The sequence below is a fragment of the Oncorhynchus nerka genome, linkage group LG20, assembly GCF_034236695.1.
Source record: "Oncorhynchus nerka isolate Pitt River linkage group LG20, Oner_Uvic_2.0, whole genome shotgun sequence".
Taxonomy (NCBI): Eukaryota; Metazoa; Chordata; class Actinopteri; order Salmoniformes; family Salmonidae; genus Oncorhynchus; species Oncorhynchus nerka.
Window position 1 is genome coordinate 93,363,679 of NC_088415.1, and position 27,208 is coordinate 93,390,886.

Sequence of the window (27,208 nt, forward strand, 5' to 3'; positions counted from 1 at the left end):
GGAGACAGACCACACCATACATCACATCTCAACCCCAGGTCCTTCAGCCAGGAGACAGACCACACCATACACCACATCTCAACCCCATGTCCTTCAGCCAGGAGACAGACCACACCATATCTCAACCCCAGGTCCTTCAGTCAGGAGACAGTCCACACCATATCTCATCCCCAGGTACTTCAGTCAGGAGACAGACCACACCATATCTCAACCCCAGGTCCTTCAGCCAGGAGACAGACCACACCATACATCACATCTCAACCCCAGGTCCTTCAGCCAGGAGACAGACCACACCACATCTCAACCCCAGGTCTTTCAGTCAGGAGACAGACCACACCATATCTCAACCCCAGGTCCTTCAGTCTGGAGAGAGGAGGAGAGAGACAGAGACCAAACATAATATCTCAACCCCAGGTCCTTCAGTCTGGAGACAGACCATATCACATCTCAACCCCAGGTCCTTCAGTCTGGAGACAGACCACACCATATCTCAACCCCAGGTCCTTCAGTCTGGAGAGAGAGGAGGGGAGAGACAGAGACCAAACATAATATCTCAACCCCAGGTCCTTTCAGTGTGGAGACAGACCAAATCATATCTCAACCCCAGGTCCTTCAGTCTGGAGACAGACTACACCATATCTCAACCCCAGGTCCTTCAGTCTGGAGACAGACCACACCATATCTCAACTCCAGGTCCTTCAGCCAGGAGACAGACCACACCATATCTCAACCCCAGGTCCTTCAGTCAGGAGACAGACCACCCCATATCTCAACCCCAGGTCCTTCAGCCAGCAGACAGACCACATCATATCTCAACCCCAGGTCCTTCAGCCAGCAGACAGACCAAATCATATCTCAACCCCAGGTCCTTCAGCCAGGAGACAGACCACACCATATCTCAACCCCAGGTCCTTCAGCCAGCAGACAGACCACATCATATCTCAACCCCAGGTCCTTCAGTCAGGAGACAGACCACACCATATCTCAACCAGAAGGGTAGGGAGGGTCAGGGGTCAGGGGTTAGGGGTCAGGACTCACTTCTCTTTGCTCATGCCAATCATGTTAGACCAGAAGGGTAGGGAGGGTCAGGGGTCAGGGGTTAGGGGTCAGGACTCACTTCTCTTTGCTCATGCCAGTCATGTTAGACCAGAAGGGTAGGGAGGGTCAGGGGTCAGGGGTTAGGACTCACTTCTCTTTGCTCATGACAGTCATGTTAGACCAGAAGGGTAGGGAGGGTCAGGGGTTAGGACTCACTTCTCTTTGCTCATGCCAGTCATGTTAGACCAGAAGGGTAGAGAAGTCTCAAACTGGAAGGTGTAGACCAGGACGAGGACCAGCATGGTGTAGACCACCACAGACATCCAGAAGTACTTCAGGATCCTCCTCCAGTACTCATAGTGCACCTGGAGACAACACACATACCACACACACACACACACACACACAGACACACAACACACACAGACACACACCATGTTGGTTTAAATGTTTCACTGTGTTGTTTCCCCAGACCTTTGGGGTTTGAGCTTGGGGGACAGGGACGTTCATCCCTCTTACTGTGTTGTTTGCCCAGACCTTTGGGGTTTGAGCTGGGGGGACGTTCATCCCTCTTACTGTGTTGTTTGCCCAGACCTTTGGGGTTTGAGCTGGGGGACAGGGACCTTCATCCCTCTTACTGTGTTGTTTGCCCAGACCTTTGGGGTTTGAGCTGGGGGGACGTTCATCCCTCTTACTGTGTTGTTTGCCCAGACCTTTGGGGTTTGAGCTGGGGGGACAGGGACCTTCATCCCTCTTACTGTGTTGTTTGCCCAGACCTTTGGGGTTTGAGCTGGGGGACGTTCATCCCTCTTACTGTGTTGTTTGCCCAGACCTTTGGGGTTTGAGCTGGGGGACCTTCATCCCTCTTACTGTGTTGTTTGCCCAGACCTTTGGGGTTTGAGCTGGGGGACCTCCCTCTTACTGTGTTGTTTGCCCAGACCTTTGGGGTTTGAGCTGGGGGACGTTCATCCCTCTGTGTTGTTTGCCCAGACCTTTGGGGTTTGAGCTGGGGGGACAGGGACGTTCAGACCTTTGGGTGAGGGATTTAACATGTGTAACATCCTGTGTGTACTGTATGTAACATCCTGTGTGTACTGTATGTAACATCCTGTGAGTACTGTATGTAACATCCTGTGAGTACTGTATGTAACATCCTGTGTGTACTGTATGTAACATCCTGTGAGTACTGTATGTAACATCCTGTGAGTACTGTATGTAAACATCCTGTGAGTACTGTATGTAAACATCCTGTGAGTACTGAGTAACATCCTGTGAGTACTATGTAACATCCTGTGTATACAAAATGGAATACGGAATAGCCTTCATTTCTCAGAACAAGAATAGACTGACGAGTTTCAGAAGAAAGGTCTTTGTTTCTGGCAATTTTGAGCCTGTAATCGAACCCACAAATGCTGATGCTCCAGATACTCAACTAATCTAAAGAAGGACAGTTTTAACACAGGAGTGATGGTTGCTGATAATGGGCCTCTGTACGCCTATGTAGATATTCCATTAAAAAGCTGCCGTTTCCAGCTACAACAGTCATTTACAACATTAACAATGTCTACACTGTATTTCCGATCAATTTGATGTTATTTTAAAATGGACAAAAAAAATGTGCTTTTCTTTCAAAAACATGGACATTTCCAAGTGACCCCTAACCTTTGAATGGTAGTGTGTGTGTGTGTGCGCGTGCGTGCGTGCGTGCGTGCGTGTGTGTGTGTGTGTGCGTGCGTGCGTGCACCTGATAGAGCGCCACACAGAAGAGGAAGAGCATCATGTAGATGATCTTATACATGACCATGCGTCCCTCGAAGCTGACGAAGAAGAACATCCCTCCACAGACATAGATCCAGTATTTCACCAGCATCTCCATCACCATGTTCCCCAGAACCTGCATGATGTCCTGCTCCCCTCCTTCCTCATCCTCCTCTTCCTCTATAAACAAGGTACCAGACAGGAGATACTGGGTAAGTGGTCCTACATGATGAATTGTACGTAAATGACAGCAGTGTGGACAACAGGATGTAAATGATAGCAGTGTGGACAACAGGATGTAAATGATAGCAGTGTGGACAACATGATGTAAATGATAGCAGTGTGGACAACAGGATGTAAATGATAGCAGTGTGGACAACAGGATGTAAATGATAGCAGTGTGGACAACAGGATGTAAATGATAGCAGTGTGGACAACAGGATATTGTATGTAAATGATAGCAGTGTGGACAACAGGATGTAAATGATAGCAGTGTGGACAACAGGATGTAAATGACAGCAGTGTGGACAACAGGATGTAAATGACAGCAGTGTGGACAACAGGATGTAAATGATGTGGACAACAGGATGTAAATGATAGCAGTGTGGACAACAGGATGTAAATGATAGCAGTGTGGACAACAGGACAAGTGTGGACAACAGGATGTAAATGACAGCAGTGTGGACAACAGGATGTAAATGATAGCAGTGTGGACAACAGGATGTAAATGATAGCAGTGTGGACAACAGGATGTAAATGATAGCAGTGTGGACAACAGGATGTAAATGATAGCAGTGTGGACAACAGGATGTAAATGATAGCAGTGTGGACAACAGGATGTAAATGATAGCAGTGTGGACAACAGGATGTAAATGACAGCAGTGTGGACAACAGGATGTAAATGACAGCAGTGTGGACAACAGGATGTAAATGATAGCAGTGTGGACAACAGGATGTAAATGATAGCAGTGTGGACAACAGGATGTAAATGATAGCAGTGTGGACAACAGGATGTAAATGATAGCAGTGTGGACAACAGGATGTAAATGATAGCAGTGTGGACAACAGGATATTGTATGTAAATGATAGCAGTGTGGACAACAGGATGTAAATGATAGCAGTGTGGACAACAGGATGTAAATGACAGCAGTGTGGACAACAGGATGTAAATGACAGCAGTGTGGACAACAGGATGTAAATGATAGCAGTGTGGACAACAGGATGTAAATGATAGCAGTGTGGACAACAGGATGTAAATGACAGCAGTGTGGACAACAGGATGTAAATGACAGCAGTGTGGACAACAGGATGTAAATGACAGCAGTGTGGACAACAGGATGTAAATGACAGCAGTGTGGACAACAGGATGTAAATGATAGCAGTGTGGACAACAGGATGTAAATGATAGCAGTGTGGACAACAGGATGTAAATGATAGCAGTGTGGACAACAGGATGTAAATGATAGCAGTGTGGACAACAGGATGTAAATGACAGCAGTGTGGACAACAGGATGTAAATGACAGCAGTGTGGACAACAGGATGTAAATGATAGCAGTGTGGACAACAGGATGTAAATGATAGCAGTGTGGACAACAGGATGTAAATGATAGCAGTGTGGACAACAGGATGTAAATGATAGCAGTGTGGACAACAGGATGTAAATGATAGCAGTGTGGACAACAGGATGTAAATGATAGCAGTGTGGACAACAGGATGTAAATGATAGCAGTGTGGACAACAGGATGTAAATGATAGCAGTGTGGACAACAGGATGTAAATGATAGCAGTGTGGACAACAGGATGTAAATGATAGCAGTGTGGACAACAGGATATTGTAGCATTTGCTGTAATGTCATTCCCGTGATAACGTTGCCTGAGACCTGAAGACTTGTGTTAGCTCCCTGAGCTAATGCCCAGGCTTCAGCTCAGCGGGCTAACACAGTTTTGTGGCATGCAGGAAACCCAGGTTTGAACCCAGTCGGTCACACGTGATAAAAACAGTATGTTTTTGAGCAGCTGTGAAATTGGTTCTGACCCTTCTTCTTCTTGGGTTGGTTATCCACATGTACGTCAGTGAGTACAACAGCCTCCTCTCTCTGCTCCTCCTGTCTCTCTGTCAGAGTCTGTATCAGCAACAGCCAAAAGCTCAACAGGCATAGGATCTAGAGACAGACAACAGACATCATTACTGACACAGGAAGAACAGAAAACAAAGATCATTACTGACACAGGAAGTACAGACAGCAGACATCATCACTGGCACAGGACGTACAGACAACATACATCATTATAGACACAGGAAGTATAGACAACAGACATCATTGCAGACACAGGAAGTACAGACAACAGAGATCATTACAGACACGGGAAGTACAGACAACAGAGATCATTACAGACACAGGAAGTACAGACAACAGACATCATTGCAGACACAGGAAGTACAGACAACAGAGATCATTACAGACACAGGAAGTACAGACAACAGAGATCCTTACAGACACAGGAAGTACAGACAACAGAGATCCTTACAGACACAGGAAGTACAGACAACAGACATCATTGCAGACACAGGAAGTATAGACAACAGAGATCATTACAGACACGGGAAGTACAGACAACAGAGATCATTACAGACACAGGAAGTACAGACAACAGACATCATTGCAGACACAGGAAGTACAGACAACAGAGATCATTACAGACACAGGAAGTACAGACAACAGAGATCCTTACAGACACAGGAAGTACAGACAACAGAGATCCTTACAGACACAGGAAGTACAGACAACAGACATCATTACAGACACAGGAAGTAGAGACAACAGCACTGAGATAAAATGGGATCAAGAGAGACTGTCACATAAATGTTATTTTAGAAAGAGACCTGATTGATCCAAGATAGCAGCGGTTTCACATCCTCAGCAGTTAGACATATCAGTTCTGTCTCTACCCGTTTACTCAGAACAGTTCTGTCTCTACCCGTTTACTCAGAACAGTTCTGTCTCTACCCGTTTACTCAGAACAGTTCTGTCTCTACCCGTTTACTCAGAACAGTTCTGTCTCTACCAGTTCTGTCTCTACCCGTTTACCTTGTTTACTCAGAACAGTTCTGTCTTCTGTCTCTACCCGTTTACTCAGAACAGTTCTGTCTCTACCCGTTTACTCAGAACAGTTCTGTCTCTACCCGTTTACCTTGGAACAGTTCTGTCTCTACCCGTTTACTCAGAACAGTTCTGTCTCAGTTCTGTACCCGTTTACTCAGAACAGTTCTGTCTCTACCCGTTTACCTTGGAACAGTTCTGTCTCTCACCTTTACTCAGAACAGTTCTGTCTCTACTACTGTGTTTACTCAGAACAGTTCTGTCTCTACCCGTTTACTCAGAACAGTTCTGTCTCTACCCGTTTACTCAGAACAGTTCTGTCTCTACCCCCATTTACTCAGAACAGTTCTGTCTCAGAAACAGTTCTGTCTCTACCCGTTTACTCAGAACAGTTCTGTCTCTACCCCGTTTACCTTGGAACAGTTCTGTCTCTACCCCGTTTACTCAGAACAGTTCTGTCTCTACCCGTTTACTCAGAACAGTTCTGTCTCTACCCGTTTACTCAGAACAGTTCTGTCTCTACCCGTTTACTCAGAACAGTTCTGTCTCTACCCCGTTTACTCAGAACAGTTCTGTCTCTACCCGTTTACTCAGGAACAGTTCTGTCTCTTCTGTCCCCCGTTTACCTTGGAACAGTTCTGTCTCTACCCGTTTACTCAGAACAGTTCTGTCTCTACCCGTTTACTCAGAACAGTTCTGTCTCTACCCGTTTAACAGTTCTGTCTCTACCCGTTTACTCAGAACAGTTCTGTCTCTACCCGTTTACTCAGAACAGTTCTGTCTCTACCCGTTTACTCAGTTCTGTCTCTACCCGTTTACTCAGAACAGTTCTGTCTCTACCCGTTTACTCAGAACAGTTCTGTCTCTACCTGTTTACTCAGAACAGTTCTGTCTCTCCTGTTTACGTTCTGTCTCTACTCAGAACAGTTCTGTCTCTACCCGTTTACTCAGTTCTGTCTCTACCCGTTTACTCAGAACAGTTCTGTCTGTCTCAGAACAGTTCTGTCTCTACCCGTTTACTCAGAACAGTTCTGTCTCTACCCGTTTACTCAGGACAGTTCTGTCTCTACCCGTTTACTCAGAACAGTTCTGTCTCTACCCGTTTACCTTGGAACAGTTCTGTCTCTACCCGTTTACCTTGGAACAGTTCTGTCTCTACCCCGTTTACTCAGAACAGTTCTGTCTCTACCCGTTTACTCAGAACAGTTCTGTCTCTACCCCGTTTACTTGAACAGTTCTGTCTCTACCCCGTTTACTCAGAACAGTTCTGTCTCTACTACCTTGGAACAGTTCTGTCTCTACCCACTCAGAACAGTTCTGTCTCTACCCGTTTACTCAGAACAGTTCTGTCTCTACCCCGTTTACCTTGGAACAGTTCTGTCTCTACCCCGTTTACTCAGAACAGTTCTGTCTCTACCCGTTTACTCAGAACAGTTCTGTCTCTACCCGTTTACTCAGAACAGTTCTGTCTCTACCCGTTTACCTCAGAACAGTTCTGTCTCTACCCGTTTACTCAGAACAGTTCTGTCTCTACCCGTTTACTCAGAACAGTTCTGTCTCTACCCCCTTACTCAGAACAGTTCTGTCTCTACCCGTTTACTCAGAACAGTTCTGTCTCTACCCGTTTACTCAGAACAGTTCTGTCTCTACCCGCTTACTCAGAACAGTTCTGTCTCTACCCCTGTCAGAACAGTTCTGTCTCTACCCGTTTACTCAGAACAGTTCTGTCTCTACCCGTCTGTTCTGTCTCTACCTGTTTACTCAGAACAGTTCTGTCTCTACCCATTTAGTTCTGTCTCTACCCGTTTACTCAGAACAGTTCTGTCTCTACCCGTTTACTCAGAACAGTTCTGTCTCTACCCGTTTACTCAGAACAGTTCTGTCTCTACCCGTTTACCTTGGAACAGTTCTGTCTCTACCCGTTTACTTTACAGTTCTGTCTCTACAGTTCTGTCTCTACCCGTTTACTCAGAACAGTTCTGTCTCTACCCGTTTACTCAGTTCTGTCTCTACCCGTTTACTCAGAACAGTTCTGTCTCTACCCGTTTACTCAGAACAGTTCTGTCTCTACCCCGTTTACTCAGAACAGTTCTGTCTCTACCCGTTTACTCAGAACAGTTCTGTCTCTACCCGTTTACTCAGAACAGTTCTGTCTCTACCTGTTTACTCAGAACAGTTCTGTCTCTACCCGTTTACTCAGAACAGTTCTGTCTCTACCCGTTTACTCAGAACAGTTCTGTCTCTTTACCTGTTTAGAACAGTTCTGTCTCTACCCGTTTACTCAGAACAGTTCTGTCTCTACCCCGTTTACTCAGAACAGTTCTGTCTCTACCCGTGTTCTACCCGTTTACCAGAACAGTTCTGTCTCTACCCGTTTACCTTGGAACAGTTCTGTCTCTACCCGTTTACTCAGAACAGTTCTGTCTCTACCCGTTTACTCAGAACAGTTCTGTCTCTCCCCATTTACTCACAGTTCTGTCTCTACCCGTTTACTCAGAACAGTTCTGTCTCTACCCGTTTCAGAACAGTTCTGTCTCTAGAACAGTTCTGTCTCTACCCCGTTTACCTTGGAACAGTTCTGTCTCTACCCGTTTACCTTGGAACAGTTCTGTCTCTACCCGTTTACCTTGAACAGTTCTGTCTCTACTTTACCAGTTCTGTCTCTTTACTCAGAACAGTTCTGTCTCTACCCGTTTACTCAGAACAGTTCTGTCTCTACCCGTTTACTCAGAACAGTTCTGTCTCTACCCGTTTACTCAGAACAGTTCTGTCTCTACCCCTTGTTTACTCAGAACAGTTCTGTCTCTACCCGTTTACTCAGAACAGTTCTGTCTCTACCCGTTTACTCAGAACAGTTCTGTCTCTACCCGTTTACCTTGGAACAGTTCTGTCTCTACCCGTCAGGACAGTTCTGTCTCTACCTGTTTACTCAGAACAGTTCTGTCTCTACTCAGAACAGTTCTGTCTCTACCCGTTTACTCAGTTTGTCTCTACTCAGAACAGTTCTGTCTCTACCCGTTTACTCAGAACAGTTCTGTCTCTACCCGTTTACCTTGGAACAGTTCTGTCTCTACCCCGTTTACTCAGAACAGTTCTGTCTCTACCCGTTTACTCAGAACAGTTCAGAACAGTTCTGTCTCTACCCGTTTACTCAGAACAGTTCTGTCTCTACCTTTTACTCAGAACAGTTCTGTCTCTACCCCGTTTACTCAACAGTTCTGTCTCTACCCGTTTACTCAGAACAGTTCTGTCTCTACTCAGAACAGTTCTGTCTCTCAGAAGAACAGTTCTGTCTCTACCCGTTTACTCAGAACAGTTCTGTCTCTACCCGTTTACCTTGGAACAGTTCTGTCTCTACCCGTTTACCTTGGAACAGTTCTGTCTCTACCCGTTTACTCAGAACAGTTCTGTCTCTACCCGGAACAGTTTACCTTTACCTTGGAACAGTTCTGTCTCTACCCCGTTTACTCAGAACAGTTCTGTCTCTACCTGTTTACTCAGAACAGTTCTGTCTCTACCCGGAACAGTTCTGTCTCTACCCCGTTTACTCAGAACAGTTCTGTCTCTACCCGTTTACCTTGGAACAGTTCTGTCTCTACCCCGTTTACTCAGAACAGTTCTGTCTCTACCTGTTTACTCAGAACAGTTTGTCTCTACCTTTTACCTTGGAACAGTTCTGTCTCTACCCCGTTTACTTGAACACTGTCTCTAGTTCTGTTCTGTCTCTACCCGTTTACTCAGAACAGTTCTGTCTCTACCCGTTTACTCAGAACAGTTCTGTCTCTACCTTGGAACAGTTCTGTCTCTACCCAGAACAGTTTACTTGGAACAGTTCTGTCTCTACCCGTTTACTCAGAACAGTTCTGTCTCTACCCGTTTACTCAGAACAGTTCTGTCTCTACCCGTTTACCTTGGAACAGTTCTGTCTCTACCCGTTTACTTGGAACAGTTCTGTCTCTACCCGTTTACTCAGAACAGTTCTGTCTCTACCCGTTTACTCAGAACAGTTCTGTCTCTACCCGTTTACCTTGGAACAGTTCTGTCTGTTTACTCAGAACAGTTCTGTCTCTACCCCGTTTACTCAGAACAGTTCTGTCTCTACCTGTTTACTCAGAACAGTTCTGTCTCTACCCCGTTTACCTTGGAACAGTTTACCTTGGAACAGTTCTGTCTCTACCCGTTTACTCAGAACAGTTCTGTCTCTACCCGAACAGTTCTGTCTCTACCCGTTTACTCAGAACAGTTCTGTCTCTACCCGTTTACTCAGAACAGTTCTGTCTCTACCTGTTTACTCAGAACAGTTCTGTCTCTACCCGTTTACTCAGAACAGTTCTGTCTCTACCCCGTTTACTCAGAACAGTTCTGTCTCTACCCGTTTACTCAGAACAGTTCTGTCTCTACCTTGGAACAGTTCTACTCTCACCTTGGACAGTTCTGTCTCTACCCGTTTACTCAGAACAGTTCTGTCTCTACCCGTTTACTCAGAACAGTTCTGTCTCTACCCGTTTACCAGAACAGTTCTGAACAGTTCTGTCTCTACCCGTTTACTCAGAACAGTTCTGTCTCTACCCGTTTACTCAGAACAGTTCTGTCTCTACCCCGTTTACCTTGGAACAGTTCTGTCTCTACCCCGTTTACCTTGGAACAGTTCTGTCTCTACCCGTTTACTCAGAACAGTTCTGTCTCTACCCGTTTACTCAGAACAGTTCTGTCTCTACCTGTCGTTTACTCAGAACAGTTCTGTCTCTACCCAGTTTACTCAGAACAGTTCTGTCTCTACCCGTTTACCTTGGAACAGTTTCTGTCTCTACCTGTTTACTCAGAACAGTTCTGTCTCTACCCGTTTACTCAGAACAGTTCTGTCTCTACCCGTTTACTCAGAACAGTTCTGTCTCTACCTGTTTACTCAGAACAGTTCTGTCTCTACCCGTTTACCTTGGAACAGTTCTGTCTCTACCCCGTTTACTCAGAACAGTTCTGTCTCTACCCGTTTACTCAGAACAGTTCTGTCTCTACCCGTTTACTCAGAACAGTTCTGTCTCTACCCGTTTACTCAGAACAGTTCTGTCTCTACCCGTTTACCTTGAACAGTTCTGTCTCTACCCGTTTACTCAGAACAGTTCTGTCTCTACCCGTTTACTCAGAACAGTTCTGTCTCTACCTGTTGGAACAGTTCTGTCTCTACCCGTTTACCTTGGAACAGTTCTGTCTCTACCCCGTTTACTCAGAACAGTTCTGTCTCTACCCGTTTACTCTACCTGAACAGTTCTGTCTCTACCAGAACAGTTCTGTCTCTACCCGTTTACTCAGAACAGTTCTGTCTCTACCCGTTTACTCAGAACAGTTCTGTCTCTACCGGTTTACCTTGGAACAGTTCTGTCTCTACCCGTTTACCTTGGAACAGTTCTGTCTCTACCCGTTTACCTTGGAACAGTTCTGTCTCTACCCCGTTTACTCAGAACAGTTCTGTCTCTACCCGTTTACTCAGAACAGTTCTGTCTCTACCCGTTTACCTTGGAACAGTTCTGTCTCTACCCCGTTTACTCAGAACAGTTCTGTCTCTACCTGTTTACTCAGAACAGTTCTGTCTCTACCCGTTTACCTTGGAACAGTTCTGTCTCTACCCGTTTACTCAGAACAGTTCTGTCTCTACCCGTTTACCTTGGAACAGTTCTGTCTCTACCCGTTTACTCAGGACAGTTCTGTCTCTACCCGTTTACTCAGAACAGTTCTGTCTCTACCCGTTTACCTTGGAACAGTTCTGTCTCTACTCAGAACAGTTCTGTTTACCTTGGAACAGTTCTGTCTCTACCCCGTTTACTCAGAACAGTTCTGTCTCTACCCGTTTACTCAGAACAGTTCTGTCTCTACCCAGAACAGTTCTGTCTCTACCCGTTTACTCAGAACAGTTCTGTCTCTACTTTACAGAACAGTTCTGTCTCTACCCGTTTACTCAGAACAGTTCTGTCTCTACCCGTTTACTCAGAACAGTTCTGTCTCTACCCGTTTAGAACAGTTCTGTCTCTACCCGGGAACAGTTCTGTCTCTACCCGTTGGAACAGTTCTGTTTACTCAGAACAGTTCTGTCTCTACCCGTTTACCTTTGGAACAGTTCTGTCTCTAGGAACAGTTCTGTCTCTACCCGTTTACTCAGAACAGTTCTGTCTCTACCCGTTTACTCAGAACAGTTCTGTCTCTACCTGTTTACTCAGAACAGTTCTGTCTCTACCCGTTTACCTTGGAACAGTTCTGTCTCTACCCGTTTACTCAGAACAGTTCTGTCTCTACCCGTTTACTCAGAACAGTTCTGTCTCTACCCGTTTACTCAGAACAGTTCTGTCTCTACCCGTTTACTCAGAACAGTTCTGTCTCTACCCCGTTTACTCAGAACAGTTCTGTCTCTACCTGTTTACTCAGAACAGTTCTATCTCTACCCGTTTACTCAGAACAGTTCTGTCTCTACTCAGAACAGTTCTGTCTCTACCCCGTTTACTCAGAACAGTTCTGTCTCTACCCGTTTACTCAGAACAGTTCTGTCTCTACCCGTTTACTCAGAACAGTTCTGTCTCTACCTGTTTACTCAGGACAGTTCTGTCTCTACCCGTTTACTCAGAACAGTTCTGTCTCTACCCGTTTACTCAGAACAGTTCTGTCTCTACCCGTTTACTCAGAACAGTTCTGTCTCTACCCGTTTACTCAGAACAGTTCTGTCTCTACCCCCGTTTACTCAGAACAGTTCTGTCTCTACCCGTTTACTTGGAACAGTTCTGTCTCTACCCCGTTTACTCAGAACAGTTCTGTCTCTACCCGTTTACTCAGAACAGTTCTGTCTCTACCCGTTTACCTCAGAACAGTTCTGTCTCTACCCGTTTACTCAGAACAGTTCTGTCTCTACCCGTTTACTCAGAACAGTTCTGTCTCTACCCGTTTACCTTGGAACAGTTCTGTCTCTACCCGTTTACTCAGAACAGTTCTGTCTCTACCCGTTTACTCAGAACAGTTCTGTCTCTAACAGTTCTGTCTCTACCTTTACTCAGAACAGTTTGTCTCTACCTGAAGAACAGTTCTGTCTCTACCCCGTTTACCTTGAACAGTTCTGTCTCTACCCGTTTACTCAGAACAGTTCTGTCTCTACCCGTTTACTCAGAACAGTTCTGTCTCTACCCGTTTACTCAGAACAGTTCTGTCTCTACCCGTTTACCTAACAGTTCTGTCTCTACCCGTTTACCTTGAACAGTTCTGTCTCTACCCCGTTTACTCAGAACAGTTCTGTCTCTACCCGTTTACCTTGGAACAGTTCTGTCTCTACCCCGTTTACCTTGAACAGTTCTGTCTCTACTACCTTCTGTTTACTCAGAACAGTTCTGTCTCTACCCGTTTACTCAGAACAGTTCTGTCTCTACCCGTTTACTCAGAACAGTTCTGTCTCTACCCGTCTCTACCTTTACAGTTCTGTGGAACAGTTCTGTCTCTACCCTCAGTTTGTCTCTACCCGTTTTACTCAGAACAGAACAGTTCTGTCTCTACCCGTTTACTCAGAACAGTTCTGTCTCTACCCCGTTTACCTTGGAACAGTTCTGTCTCTACCTGTTTACCTTGGAACAGTTCTGTCTCTACCCTCGTTTACTCAGAACAGTTCTGTCTCTACCTGTTTACTCAGAACAGTTCTGTCTCTACCCGAACAGTTTACCTTGGAACAGTTCTGTCTCTACCCGTTTACTCAGAACAGTTCTGTCTCTACCCGTTCTTACTCAGAACAGTTCTGTCTCTACCCCGTTTACCTTGGAACAGTTCTGTCTCTACCCGTTTACTCAGAACAGTTCTGTCTCTACCCCGTTTACTCAGAACAGTTCTGTCTCTACCCCTCAGAACAGTTTGTCTCTACCCCGTTTACTCAGAACAGTTCTGTCTCTACCCGTTTACTCAGAACAGTTCTGTCTCTACCTGTTTACTCAGAACAGTTTACCCGTTTACAGAACAGTTCTGTCTCTACCCGTTTACTCAGAACAGTTCTGTCTCTACCCCGTTTACTCAGAACAGTTCTGTCTCTACCCGTTTACTCAGGAACAGTTCTGTTTCTACCCGTTTACTCAGAACAGTTCTGTCTCTACCCAGTTTACTCAGAACAGTTCTGTCTCTACCCGTTTACTCAGAACAGTTCTGTCTCTCCTCATTTACTCAGAACAGTTCTGTCTCTACCCGTTTACTCAGAACAGTTCTGTCTCTACCCGTTTACTCAGAACAGTTCTGTCTCTACCCGTTTACTCAGAACAGTTCTGTCTCTACCCGTTTACCTTGGAACAGTTCTGTCTCTACCCTTGGAACAGTTCTGTCTCTACCCTGTTTACTCAGAACAGTTCTGTCTCTACCCCGTTTACTCAGAACAGTTCTGTCTCTACCCGTTTACCTTGGAACAGTTCTGTCTCAGAACAGTTCTGTCTCTACCCGTTTACTCAGAACAGTTCTGTCTCTACCCCGCTTACCTTGGAACAGTTCTGTCTCTACCCCGTTTACTCAGAACAGTTCTGTCTCTACCCGTTTACTCAGAACAGTTCTGTCTCTACCCGTTTACCTCAGAACAGTTCTGTCTCTACCCCGTTTACTCAGAACAGTTCTGTCTCTACCTGTTTACTCAGAACAGTTCTGTCTCTACCCCGTTTACCTTGGAACAGTTCTGTCTCTACCCGTTTACTCAGAACAGTTCTGTCTCTACCCGTTTACTCAGAACAGTTCTGTCTCTACCCCGTTTACTCAGAACAGTTCTGTCTCTACCCGTTTACCTTGGAACAGTTCTGTCTCTACCCGTTTACTCAGAACAGTTCTGTCTCTACCCGTTTACCTTGGAACAGTTCTGTCTCTACCCGTTTACCTTGGAACAGTTCTGTCTCTACCCCGTTTACTCAGAACAGTTCTGTCTCTACCCCGTTTACTCAGAACAGTTCTGTCTCTACCCGTTTACTCAGAACAGTTCTGTCTCTACCCGTTTACCTTGGAACAGTTCTGTCTCTACCCGTTTACTCAGAACAGTTCTGTCTCTACCCGTTTACTCAGAACAGTTCTGTCTCTACCCGTTTACTCAGAACAGTTCTGTCTCTACCCGTTTACTCAGAACAGTTCTGTTACCTTCTCAGAACAGTTCTGTCTCTACCCGTTTACTCAGAACAGTTCTGTCTCTACCCGTTTACTCAGAACAGTTCTGTCTCTACCCCGTTTACTCAGAACAGTTCTGTCTCTACCCGTTTACTCAGAACAGTTCTGTCTCTACCCGTTTACTCAGGACAGTTCTGTCTCTACCCCGTTTACTCAGAACAGTTCTGTTCTGTTTACTACCCGTTTACCTTGGAACAGTTCTGTCTCTACCCGTTTACTCAGAACAGTTCTGTCTCTCTTTACTCAGAACAGTTCTGTTTACTCAGAACAGTTCTGTCTCTACCCGTTTACTCAGAACAGTTCTGTCTCTACCCGTTTACTCAGAACAGTTCTGTCTCTACCCCGTTTACCTTGGAACAGTTCTGTCTCTACCCGTTTACCTTGGAACAGTTCTGTCTCTACCCGTTTACTCAGAACAGTTCTGTCTCTACCCGTTTACTCAGAACAGTTCTGTCTCTACCCGTTTACCTTGGAACAGTTCTCTGTCTCTACCCGTTTACTCAGAACAGTTCTGTCTCTTTACTCAGAACAGTTCTGTCTCTACCCCGTTTACTCAGAACAGTTCTGTCTCTACCCGTTTACTCAGAACAGTTCTGTCTCTACCTGTTTACTCAGAACAGTTCTGTCTCTACCCTTTACTCAGAACAGTTCTGTTCTACCCGTTTACTCAGAACAGTTCTGTCTCTACCCGTTTACTCAGAACAGTTCTGTCTCTACCCGTTTACCTTGGAACAGTTCTGTCTCTACCCGTTTACTCAGAACAGTTCTGTCTCTACCCGTTTACTCAGAACAGTTCTGTCTCTCCCCAGAACAGTTCTGTCTCTACCCGTTTACTCAGAACAGTTCTGTCTCTACCCGTTTACTCAGAACAGTTCTGTCTCTACCCGTTTACTCAGAACAGTTCTGTCTCTACCCGTTTACTCAGAACAGTTCTGTCTCTACCCCGTTTACAGAACAGTTCTGTCTCTACCTGTTTACTCAGAACAGTTCTGTCTCTACCCGTGTCTCTACCCCGTTTACTCAGAACAGTTCTGTCTCTACCCGTTTACTCAGAACAGTTCTGTCTCTACCCGTTTACTCAGGAACAGTTCTGTCTCTACCCGTTTACTCAGAACAGTTCTGTCTCTACCCGTTTACCTTGGAACAGTTCTGTCTCTACCCGTTTACTCAGAACAGTTCTGTCTCTACCCGTTTACTCAGAACAGTTCTGTCTCTACCCCATTTACTCAGAACAGTTCTGTCTCTACTCAGAACAGTTCTGTCTTACTCAGAACAGTTCTGTCTCTACCCGTTTACTCAGAACAGTTCTGTCTCTACCCCTCCAGTTTACCTTGGAACAGTTCTACTCTACCCCGGAACAGTTCTGTCTCTACCCCGTTTACTCAGAACAGTTCTGTCTCTACCCGTTTACTCAGAACAGTTCTGTCTCTACCCGTTTACCTCAGAACAGTTCTGTCTCTACCCGTTTACTCAGAACAGTTCTGTCTCTACTCACTCAGAACAGTTCTGTCTCTACCCGTTTACCAGAACAGTTCTGTCTCTACCCGTTTACTCAGAACAGTTCTGTCTCTACCAGGACAGTTCTGTCTTTAACAGTTCTGTCTCTACCCGTTTACTCAGAACAGTTCTGTCTCTACCCGTTTACTCAGAACAGTTCTGTCTCTACCCGTTTACTCAGAACAGTTCTGTCTCTACCCGTTTACTCAGAACAGTTCTGTCTCTACCCGTTTACTCAGAACAGTTCTGTCTCTACCCGTTTACTCAGAACAGTTCTGTCTCTACCCGTTTACTCAGAACAGTTCTGTCTCTACCCGTTTACCTTGGAACAGTTCTGTCTCTACCCGTTTACCTTGGAACAGTTCTGTCTCTACCCCGTTTACTCAGAACAGTTCTGTCTCTACCCGTTTACCTTGGAACAGTTCTGTCTCTACCCGTTTACCTTGGAACAGTTCTGTCTCTACCCCGTTTACTCAGAACAGTTCTGTCTCTAGAACAGTTCTGTCTCTACCCCGTTTACCTCAGGAACAGTTCTGTCTCTACCCGTTTACTCAGAACAGTTCTGTCTCTACCCGTTTACTCAGAACAGTTCTGTCTCTACCCGTTTACTCAGAACAGTTCTGTCTCTACCTGTTTACTCAGAACAGTTCTGTCTCTACCCCGTTTACCTTGGAACAGTTCTGTCTCTACCCGTTTACTCAGAACAGTTCTGTCTCTACCCGTTTACTCAGAACAGTTCTGTCTCTACCCGTTTACTCAGAACAGTTCTGTCTCTACCCGTTTACTCAGAACAGTTCTGTCTCTACCCCGTTTACTCAGAACAGTTCTGTCTCTACCTGTTTACTCAGAACAGTTCTATCTCTACCCGTTTACTCAGAACAGTTCTGTCTCTACCCCGTTTACTCAGAACAGTTCTGTCTCTACCCCGTTTACTCAGAACAGTTCTGTCTCTACCCGTTTACTCAGAACAGTTCTGTCTCTACCCGTTTACTCAGAACAGTTCTGTCTCTACCCGTTTACCTTGGAACAGTTCTGTCTCTACCCGTTTACTCAGAACAGTTCTGTCTCTACCCGTTTACTCAGAACAGTTCTGTCTCTACCCATTTACTCAGAACAGTTCTGTCTCTACCCGTTTACTCAGAACAGTTCTGTCTCTACCCGTTTACTCAGAACAGTTCTGTCTCTACCCGTTTACTCAGAACAGTTCTGTCTCTACCCGTTTACCTTGGAACAGTTCTGTCTCTACCCGTTTACCTTGGAACAGTTCTGTCTCTACCCTGTTTACTCAGAACAGTTCTGTCTCTACCCGTTTACTCAGAACAGTTCTGTCTCTACCCGTTTACTCAGAACAGTTCTGTCTCTACCCGTTTACTCAGAACAGTTCTGTCTCTACCCCGTTTACTCAGAACAGTTCTGTCTCTACCCCGTTTACCTTGGAACAGTTCTGTCTCTACCCGTTTACTCAGAACAGTTCTGTCTCTACCCGTTTACCTTGGAACAGTTCTGTCTCTACCCGTTTACCTTGGAACAGTTCTGTCTCTACCCGTTTACTCAGAACAGTTCTGTCTCTACCCTTGGAACAGTTCTGTCTCTACCCGTTTACCTTGGAACAGTTCTGTCTCTACCCCGTTTACTCAGAACAGTTCTGTCTCTACCTGTTTACTCAGAACAGTTTACTCAGAACAGTTCTGTCTCTACCCGTTTACTCAGAACAGTTCTGTCTCTACCCGTTTACTCAGAACAGTTCTGTCTCTACCCGTTTACCTTGGAACAGTTCTGTCTCTACCCGTTTACTTCAGAACAGTTCTGTCTCTACCCGTTTACTCAGAACAGTTCTGTCTCTACCCCGTTTACCTCCAGTTCTGTCTCTACCCCGTTTACTCAGAACAGTTCTGTCTCTACCTGTTTACTCAGAACAGTTCTGTCTCTACCCCGTTTACTCAGAACAGTTCTGTCTCTACCCGTTTACTCAGGAACAGTTCTGTCTCTACCCGTTTACTCAGAACAGTTCTGTCTCTACCCATTTACTCAGAACAGTTCTGTCTACTAGAACAGTTCTGTCTCTACCCGTTTACTCAGAACAGTTCTGTCTCTACCCGTTTACTCAGAACAGTTCTGTCTCTACCCCGTTTACCTTGGAACAGTTCTGTCTCTACCCCGTTTACCTTGGAACAGTTCTGTCTCTACCCCGTTTACTTGGAACAGTTCTGTCTCTACCCGTTTACTCAGAACAGTTCTGTCTCTACCCGTTTACCTCAGAACAGTTCTGTCTCTACCCGTTTACTCAGAACAGTTCTGTCTCTACCTGTTTACTCAGAACAGTTCTGTCTCTACCCCGTTTACTCAGAACAGTTCTGTCTCTACCCGTTTACTCAGAACAGTTCTGTCTCTACCCGTTTACTCAGGACAGTTCTGTTTACCCGTTTACTCAGAACAGTTCTGTCTCTACCCGTTTACCTTGGAACAGTTCTGTCTCTACCCGTTTACTCAGAACAGTTCTGTCTCTACCCGTTTACTCAGAACAGTTCTGTCTCTCCCCATTTACTCAGAACAGTTCTGTCTCTACCCGTTTACTCAGAACAGTTCTGTCTCTACCCGTTTACTCCAGTTCTGTCTCTACCCGTTTACTCAGAACAGTTCTGTCTCTACCCGTTTACTCAGAACAGTTCTGTCTCTACCCCGTTTACCTTGGAACAGTTCTGTCTCTACCCCGTTTACTCAGAACAGTTCTGTCTCTACCTCACTCAGAACAGTTCTGTCTCTACCCCGTTTACTCAGAACAGTTCTGTCTCTACCCGTTTACTCAGGACAGTTCTGTCTCTACCCTCAGAACAGTTCTGTCTCTACCCATTTACTCAGAACAGTTCTGTCTCTACCCGTTTACTCAGAACAGTTCTGTCTCTACCCGACTCAGAACAGTTCTGTCTCTACCCGTTTACTCAGAACAGTTCTGTCTCTACCCGTTTACCTTGAACAGTTCTGTCTCTACCCCGTTTACCTTGGAACAGTTCTGTCTCTACCCGTTTACTCAGAACAGTTCTGTCTCTACCCGTTTACTCAGAACAGTTCTGTCTCTACCCGTTTACTCAGAACAGTTCTGTCTCTACCCGTTTACTCAGAACAGTTCTGTCTCTACCCCGTTTACTCAGAACAGTTCTGTCTCTACCCCGTTTACTCAGAACAGTTCTGTCTCTAACAGTTCTGTCTCTACCCAGTTCTGTTTACTCAGAACAGTTCTGACTCTACCCGTTACCTTGGAACAGGTCTGTCTCTACCCGTTTACTCAGAACAGTTCTGTCTCTACCCGTTTACTCAGAACAGTTCTGTCTCTCCCCATTTACTCAGAACAGTTCTGTCTCTACTCTCAGAACAGTTCTGTCTCTACCCGTTTACTCAGAACAGTTCTGTCTCTACCCGTTTACTCAGAACAGTTCTGTCTCTTTACCTTGGAACAGTTCTGTCTCTACCCCGGAACAGTTCTGTCTCTACCCCGTTTACTCAGAACAGTTCTGTCTCTACCCGTTTACTCAGAACAGTTCTGTCTCTACCCGTTTACTCAGAACAGTTCTGTCTCTACCCCGTTTACTCAGAACAGTTCTGTCTCTACCCGTTTACTCAGAACAGTTCTGTCTCTACCCGTTTACCTTGGAACAGTTCTGTCTCTACCCGTTTACTCAGAACAGTTGTGTCTCTACCCGTTTACCTTGGAACAGTTCTGTCTCTACCCGTTCTACCCGTTACCTTGGAACAGTTCTGTCTCTACCCCCGTTTACTCAGAACAGTTCTGTCTCTACCCGTTTACCTTGGAACAGTTCTGTCTCTACCCGTTTACCTTGGAACAGTTCTGTCTCTACCCCGTTTACTCAGAACAGTTCTGTCTCTACCAGAACAGTTTACTCAGAACAGTTCTGTCTCTACCCGTTTACTCAGAACAGTTCTGTCTCTACCCGTTTACTCAGAACAGTTCTGTCTCTACCCCGTTTACCTTGGAACAGTTCTGTCTCTACCCGTTTACTCAGAACAGTTCTGTCTCTACCTGTTTAACAGTTCTGTCTCTACCCCGTTTACTCAGAACAGTTCTGTCTCTACCCGTTTACTCAGGACAGTTCTGTCTCTACCCGTTTAGAACAGTTCTGTCTCTACCCGTTTACCTTGGAACAGTTCTGTCTCTACCCGTTTACTCAGAACAGTTCTGTCTCTACCCGTTTACTCAGAACAGTTCTGTCTCTCCCCATTTACTCAGAACAGTTCTGTCTCTACCCGTTTACTCAGAACAGTTCTGTCTCTACCCGTTACTCAGAACAGTTCTGTCTCTACCCGTTTACTCAGAACAGTTCTGTCTCTACCCCGTTTACCTTGGAACAGTTCTGTCTCTACCCCGTTTACTCAGAACAGTTCTGTCTCTACCCGTTTACTCAGAACAGTTCTGTCTCTACCTTGTTCTGTCTCTACTCAGAACAGTTCTGTCTCTACCTGTTTACTCAGAACAGTTCTGTCTCTACCCCGTTTACCTTGGAACAGTTCTGTCTCTACCCGTTTACTCAGAACAGTTCTGTCTCTACCCGTTTACTCAGACAGTTCTGTCTCTACCCGTTTACTCAGAACAGTTCTGTCTCTACCCGAACAGTTCTGTCTCTACCCGTTTACTCAGAACAGTTCTGTCTCTACCTGTTTACTCAGAACAGTTCTGTCTCTACCCCGTTTACCTTGGAACAGTTCTGTCTCTACCCGTTTACTCAGAGCAGTTCTGTCTCTACCCGTTTACTCAGAACAGTTCTGTCTCTACCCATTTACTCAGAACAGTTCTGTCTCTACCCGTTTACTCAGAACAGTTCTGTCTCTACCCGTTTACTCAGAACAGTTCTGTCTCTACCTGTTTACTCAGAACAGTTCTATCTCTACCCGTTTACTCAGAACAGTTCTGTCTCTACCCCGTTTACTCAGAACAGTTCTGTCTCTACCCAGTTCGTTTCTGTCTCTACCCGTTTACTCAGGACAGTTCTGTCTCTACCCGTTTACTCAGAACAGTTCTGACTCTACCCGTTTACCTTGGAACAGTTCTGTCTCTACCCGTTTACTCAGAACAGTTCTGTCTCTACCCGTTTACTCAGAACAGTTCTGTCTCTCCCCATTTACTCAGAACAGTTCTGTCTCTACCCGTTTACTCAGAACAGTTCTGTCTCTACCCGTTTACTCAGAACAGTTCTGTCTCTACCCGTTTACTCAGAACAGTTCTGTCTCTACCCGTTTACCTTGGAACAGTTCTGTCTCTACCCGTTTACTCAGAACAGTTCTGTCTCTACCTCAGAACAGTTCTGTCTCTACCCGTTTACTCAGAACAGTTCTGTCTCTACCCGTTTACCAGAAAGTTCTGGAACAGTTCTGTCTCTACCCGTTTACTCAGAACAGTTCTGTCTCTACCCGTTCTGTCTCTACCCCGTTTACTCAGAACAGTTCTGTCTCTACCCGTTTACTCAGAACAGTTCTGTCTCTACCCGTTTACTCAGAACAGTTCTGTCTCTACCCGTTTACTCAGAACAGTTCTGTCTCTACCCGTTTACTCAGAACAGTTCTGTCTCTACCCGTTTACCTTGGAACAGGTCTGTCTCTACCCGTTTACTCAGGACAGTTCTGTCTCTACCCGTTTACTCAGAACAGTTCTGTCTCTCCCCATTTACTCAGAACAGTTCTGTCTCTACCCGTTTACTCAGAGCAGTTCTGTCTCTACCCGTTTACTCAGAACAGTTCTGTCTCTACCCATTTACTCAGAACAGTTCTGTCTCTACCCGTTTACTCAGAACAGTTCTGTCTCTACCCGTTTACTCAGAACAGTTCTGTCTCTACCCGAACAGTTTACTCTAGAACAGTTCTGTCTCTACCCCGTTTACTCAGAACAGTTCTGTCTCTACCCCGTTTACTCAGAACAGTTCTGTCTCTACCCGTTTACTCAGGACAGTTCTGTCTCTACCCGTTTACTCAGAACAGTTCTGTCTCTTTACCTTGGAACAGGTCTGTCTCTACCCGTTTACTCAGGACAGTTCTGTCTCTAGTTTACTCAGAACAGTTCTGTCTCTCCCCATTTACTCAGAACAGTTCTGTCTCTACCCGTTTACTCAGAACAGTTCTGTCTCTACCCGTTTACTCAGAACAGTTCTGTCTCTACCCGTTTACTCAGAACAGTTCTGTCTCTACCCCGTTTACCTTGGAACAGTTCTGTCTCTACCCCGTTTACCTTGGAACAGTTCTGTCTCTACCCCGTTTACTCAGAACAGTTCTGTCTCTACCCGTTTACTCAGAACAGTTCTGTCTCTACCCGTTTACCTTGGAACAGTTCTGTCTCTACCCGTTTACTCAGAACAGTTCTGTCTCTACCTGTTTACTCAGAACAGTTCTGTCTCTACCCCGTTTACCTTGGAACAGTTCTGTCTTTACCCGTTTACTCAGAACAGTTCTGTCTCTACCCGTTTACTCAGGACAGTTCTGTCTCTACCCGTTTACTCAGAACAGTTCTGTCTCTACCCGTTTACTCAGAACAGTTCTGTCTCTACCCGTTTACCTTGGAACAGTTCTGTCTCTACCCGTTTACTTGGAACAGTTCTGTCTCTACCCGTTTACTCAGAACAGTTCTGTCTCTACCCGTTTACCTTGGAACAGTTCTGTCTCTACCCGTTTACCTTGGAACAGTTCTGTCTCTACCCGTTTACTCAGAACAGTTCTGTCTCTACCTGTTTACTCAGAACAGTTCTGTCTCTACCCCGTTTACAGTTCTGTCTCTACCCCGTTTACTCAGAACAGTTCTGTCTCTACCCGTTTACCTTGGAACAGTTCTGTCTCTACCCGTTTACTCAGAACAGTTCTGTCTCTACCTGTTTACTCAGAACAGTTCTGTCTCTACCCCGTTTACCTTGGAACAGTTCTGTCTCTACCCGTTTACTCAGAACAGTTCTGTCTCTACCCGTTTACTCAGAACAGTTCTGTCTCTACCCGTTTACTCAGAACAGTTCTGTCTCTACCCGTTTACTCAGAACAGTTCTGTCTCTACCTGTTTACTCAGAACAGTTCTGTCTCTACCCGTTTACTCAGAACAGTTCTGTCTCTACCCCGTTTACTCAGAACAGTTCTGTCTCTACCCCGTTTACTCAGAACAGTTCTGTCTCTACCCGTTTACTCAGGACAGTTCTGTCTCTACCCGTTTACTCAGAACAGTTCTGACTCTACCCGACCTTGGAACAGGTCTGTCTCTACCCGTTTACTCAGGACAGTTCTGTCTCTACCCGTTTACTCAGAACAGTTCTGTCTCTCCCCATTTACTCAGAACAGTTCTGTCTCTACCCGTTTACTCAGAACAGTTCTGTCTCTACCCGTTTACTCAGAACAGTTCTGTCTCTACCCGTTTACTCAGAACAGTTCTGTCTCTACCCCGTTTACCTTGGAACAGTTCTGTCTCTACCCCGTTTACCTTGGAACAGTTCTGTCTCTACCCCGTTTACTCAGAACAGTTCTGTCTCTACCCGTTTACTCAGAACAGTTCTGTCTCTACCCGTTTACCTCGGAACAGTTCTGTCTCTACCCGTTTACTCAGAACAGTTCTGTCTCTACCCGTTTACTCAGAACAGTTCTGTCTCTACCCCGTTTACCTTGGAACAGTTCTGTCTCTACCCGTTTACTCAGAACAGTTCTGTCTCTACCCGTTTACCTTGGAACAGTTCTGTCTCTACCCGTTTACCTTGGAACAGTTCTGTCTCTACCCCGTTTACTCAGAACAGTTCTGTCTCTACCCGTTTACCTTGGAACAGTTCTGTCTCTACCCGTTTACCTTGGAACAGTTCTGTCTCTACCCCGTTTACTCAGAACAGTTCTGTCTCTACCTGTTTACTCAGAACAGTTCTGTCTCTACCCTGTTTACCTTGGAACAGTTCTGTCTCTACCCCGTTTACTCAGAACAGTTCTGTCTCTACCTGTTTACTCAGAACAGTTCTGTCTCTACCCGTTTACTCAGAACAGTTCTGTCTCTACCCGTTTACCTCGGAACAGTTCTGTCTCTACCCGTTTACTCAGAACAGTTCTGTCTCTACCCGTTTACTCAGAACAGTTCTGTCTCTACCCCGTTTACCTCGGAACAGTTCTGTCTCTACCCCGTTTACTCAGAACAGTTCTGTCTCTACCTGTTTACTCAGAACAGCTCTGTCTCTACCCCGTTTACTCAGAACAGTTCTGTCTCTACCCGTTTACTCAGGACAGTTCTGTCTCTACCCGTTTACTTTCTGACTCTAGGAACAGTTCTGTCTCTACCCGTTTACTCAGAACAGTTCTGTCTCTACCCGTTTACTCAGAACAGTTCTGTCTCTACCCGTTTACTCAGAACAGTTCTGTCTCTACCCCGTTTACCTTGGAACAGTTCTGTCTCTACCCCGTTTACCTTGGAACAGTTCTGTCTCTACCCCGTTTACTCAGAACAGTTCTGTCTCTACCCGTTTACTCAGAACAGTTCTGTCTCTACCCGTTTACCTCGGAACAGTTCTGTCTCTACCCGTTTACTCAGAACAGTTCTGTCTCTACCTGTTTACTCAGAACAGTTCTGTCTCTACCCCGTTTACTCAGAACAGTTCTGTCTCTACCCGTTTACTCAGAACAGTTCTGTCTCTACCCGTTTACTCAGGACAGTTCTGTCTCTACCCGTTTACTCAGAACAGTTCTGACTCTACCCGTTTACCTTGGAACAGGTCTGTCTCTACCCGTTTACTCAGGACAGTTCTGTCTCTACCCGTTTACTCAGAACAGTTCTGTCTCTCCCCATTTACTCAGAACAGTTCTGTCTCTACCCGTTTACTCAGAACAGTTCTGTCTCTACCCGTTTACCTCGGAACAGTTCTGTCTCTACCCTATCTCTACCCGTTTACTCAGAACAGTTCTGTCTCTACCTGTTTACTCAGAACAGTTCTGTCTCTACCCCGTTTACCTTGGAACAGTTCTGTCTCTACCCCGTTTACTCAGAACAGTTCTGTCTCTACCTGTTTACTCAGAACAGTTCTGTCTCTACCCCGTTTACTCAGAACAGTTCTGTCTCTACCCGTTTACTCAGGAACAGTTCTGTCTCTACCCGTTTACTCAGAACAGTTCTGTCTCTACCCGTTTACTCAGAACAGTTCTGTCTCTACCCGTTTACTTAACAGTTCTGTCTCTACCCGTTTACTCAGAACAGTTCTGTCTCTACCCGTTTACTCAGAACAGTTCTGTCTCTACCCCGTTTACCTTGGAACAGTTCTGTCTCTACCCCTGTTCTGGAACAGTTCTGTCTCTACCCCGTTTACTCAGAACAGTTCTGTCTCTACCCGTTTACTCAGAACAGTTCTGTCTCTACCCGTTTACTCAGAACAGTTCTGTCTCTACCCCGTTTACTCAGAACAGTTCTGTCTCTACCTGTTTACTCAGAACAGTTCTGTCTCTACCCCGTTTACTCAGAACAGTTCTGTCTCTACCCGTTTACTCAGGACAGTTCTGTCTCTACCCGTTTACTCAGAACAGTTCTGTCTCTACCCGTTTACTCAGAACAGTTCTGTTCTACCTTTACCTTGGAACAGGTCTGTCTCTACCCGTTTACTCAGGACAGTTCTGTCTCTACCCGTTTACTCAGAACAGTTCTGTCTCTCCCCATTTACTCAGAACAGTTCTGTCTCTACCCGTTTACTCAGAACAGTTCTGTCTCTACCCGTTTACTCAGAACAGTTCTGTCTCTACCCGTTTACTCAGAACAGTTCTGTCTCTACCCCGTTTACCTTGGAACAGTTCTGTCTCTACCCCGTTTACCTTGGAACAGTTCTGTCTCTACCCCGTTTACTCAGAACAGTTCTGTCTCTACCCGTTTACTCAGAACAGTTCTGTCTCTACCCGTTTACCTCGGAACAGTTCTGTCTCTACCCGTTTACTCAGAACAGTTCTGTCTCTACCCGTTTACTCAGAACAGTTCTGTCTCTACCCCGTTTACCTTGGAACAGTTCTGTCTCTACCCGTTTACTCAGAACAGTTCTGTCTCTACCCGTTTACCTTGGAACAGTTCTGTCTCTACCCGTTTACCTTGGAACAGTTCTGTCTCTACCCCGTTTACTCAGAACAGTTCTGTCTCTACCCGTTTACCTTGGAACAGTTCTGTCTCTACCCGTTTACCTTGGAACAGTTCTGTCTCTACCCCGTTTACTCAGAACAGTTCTGTCTCTACCTGTTTACTCAGAACAGTTCTGTCTCTACCCCGTTTACCTTGGAACAGTTCTGTCTCTACCCCGTTTACTCAGAACAGTTCTGTCTCTACCCGTTTACTCAGAACAGTTCTGTCTCTACCCCGTTTACCTTGGAACAGTTCTGTCTCTACCCCGTTTACTCAGAACAGTTCTGTCTCTACCTGTTTACTCAGAACAGCTCTGTCTCTACCCCGTTTACTCAGAACAGTTCTGTCTCTACCCGTTTACTCAGAACAGTTCTGTCTCTACCCGTTTACTCAGAACAGTTCTGACTCTACCCGTTTACCTTGGAACAGGTCTGTCTCTACCCGTTTACTCAGGACAGTTCTGTCTCTACCCGTTTACTCAGAACAGTTCTGTCTCTCCCCATTTACTCAGAACAGTTCTGTCTCTACCCGTTTACTCAGAACAGTTCTGTCTCTACCCGT

The 27,208-nt window shown here is 45.6% G+C and overlaps 1 protein-coding gene across 1 annotated transcript in view; it reads right to left on the reverse strand.

The window, feature by feature from the left end:
- The window catches only part of LOC135563129 (piezo-type mechanosensitive ion channel component 2-like), a 396,954-nt gene that overhangs the window by 167,817 nt on the left and 201,929 nt on the right, over positions 1-27,208 (reverse strand). The window contains 3 exon segments of the mRNA XM_065006107.1: positions 1,255-1,403; positions 2,783-2,970; positions 4,833-4,959. Coding sequence (XP_064862179.1) covers positions 1,255-1,403; positions 2,783-2,970; positions 4,833-4,959 — 464 coding nt within the window.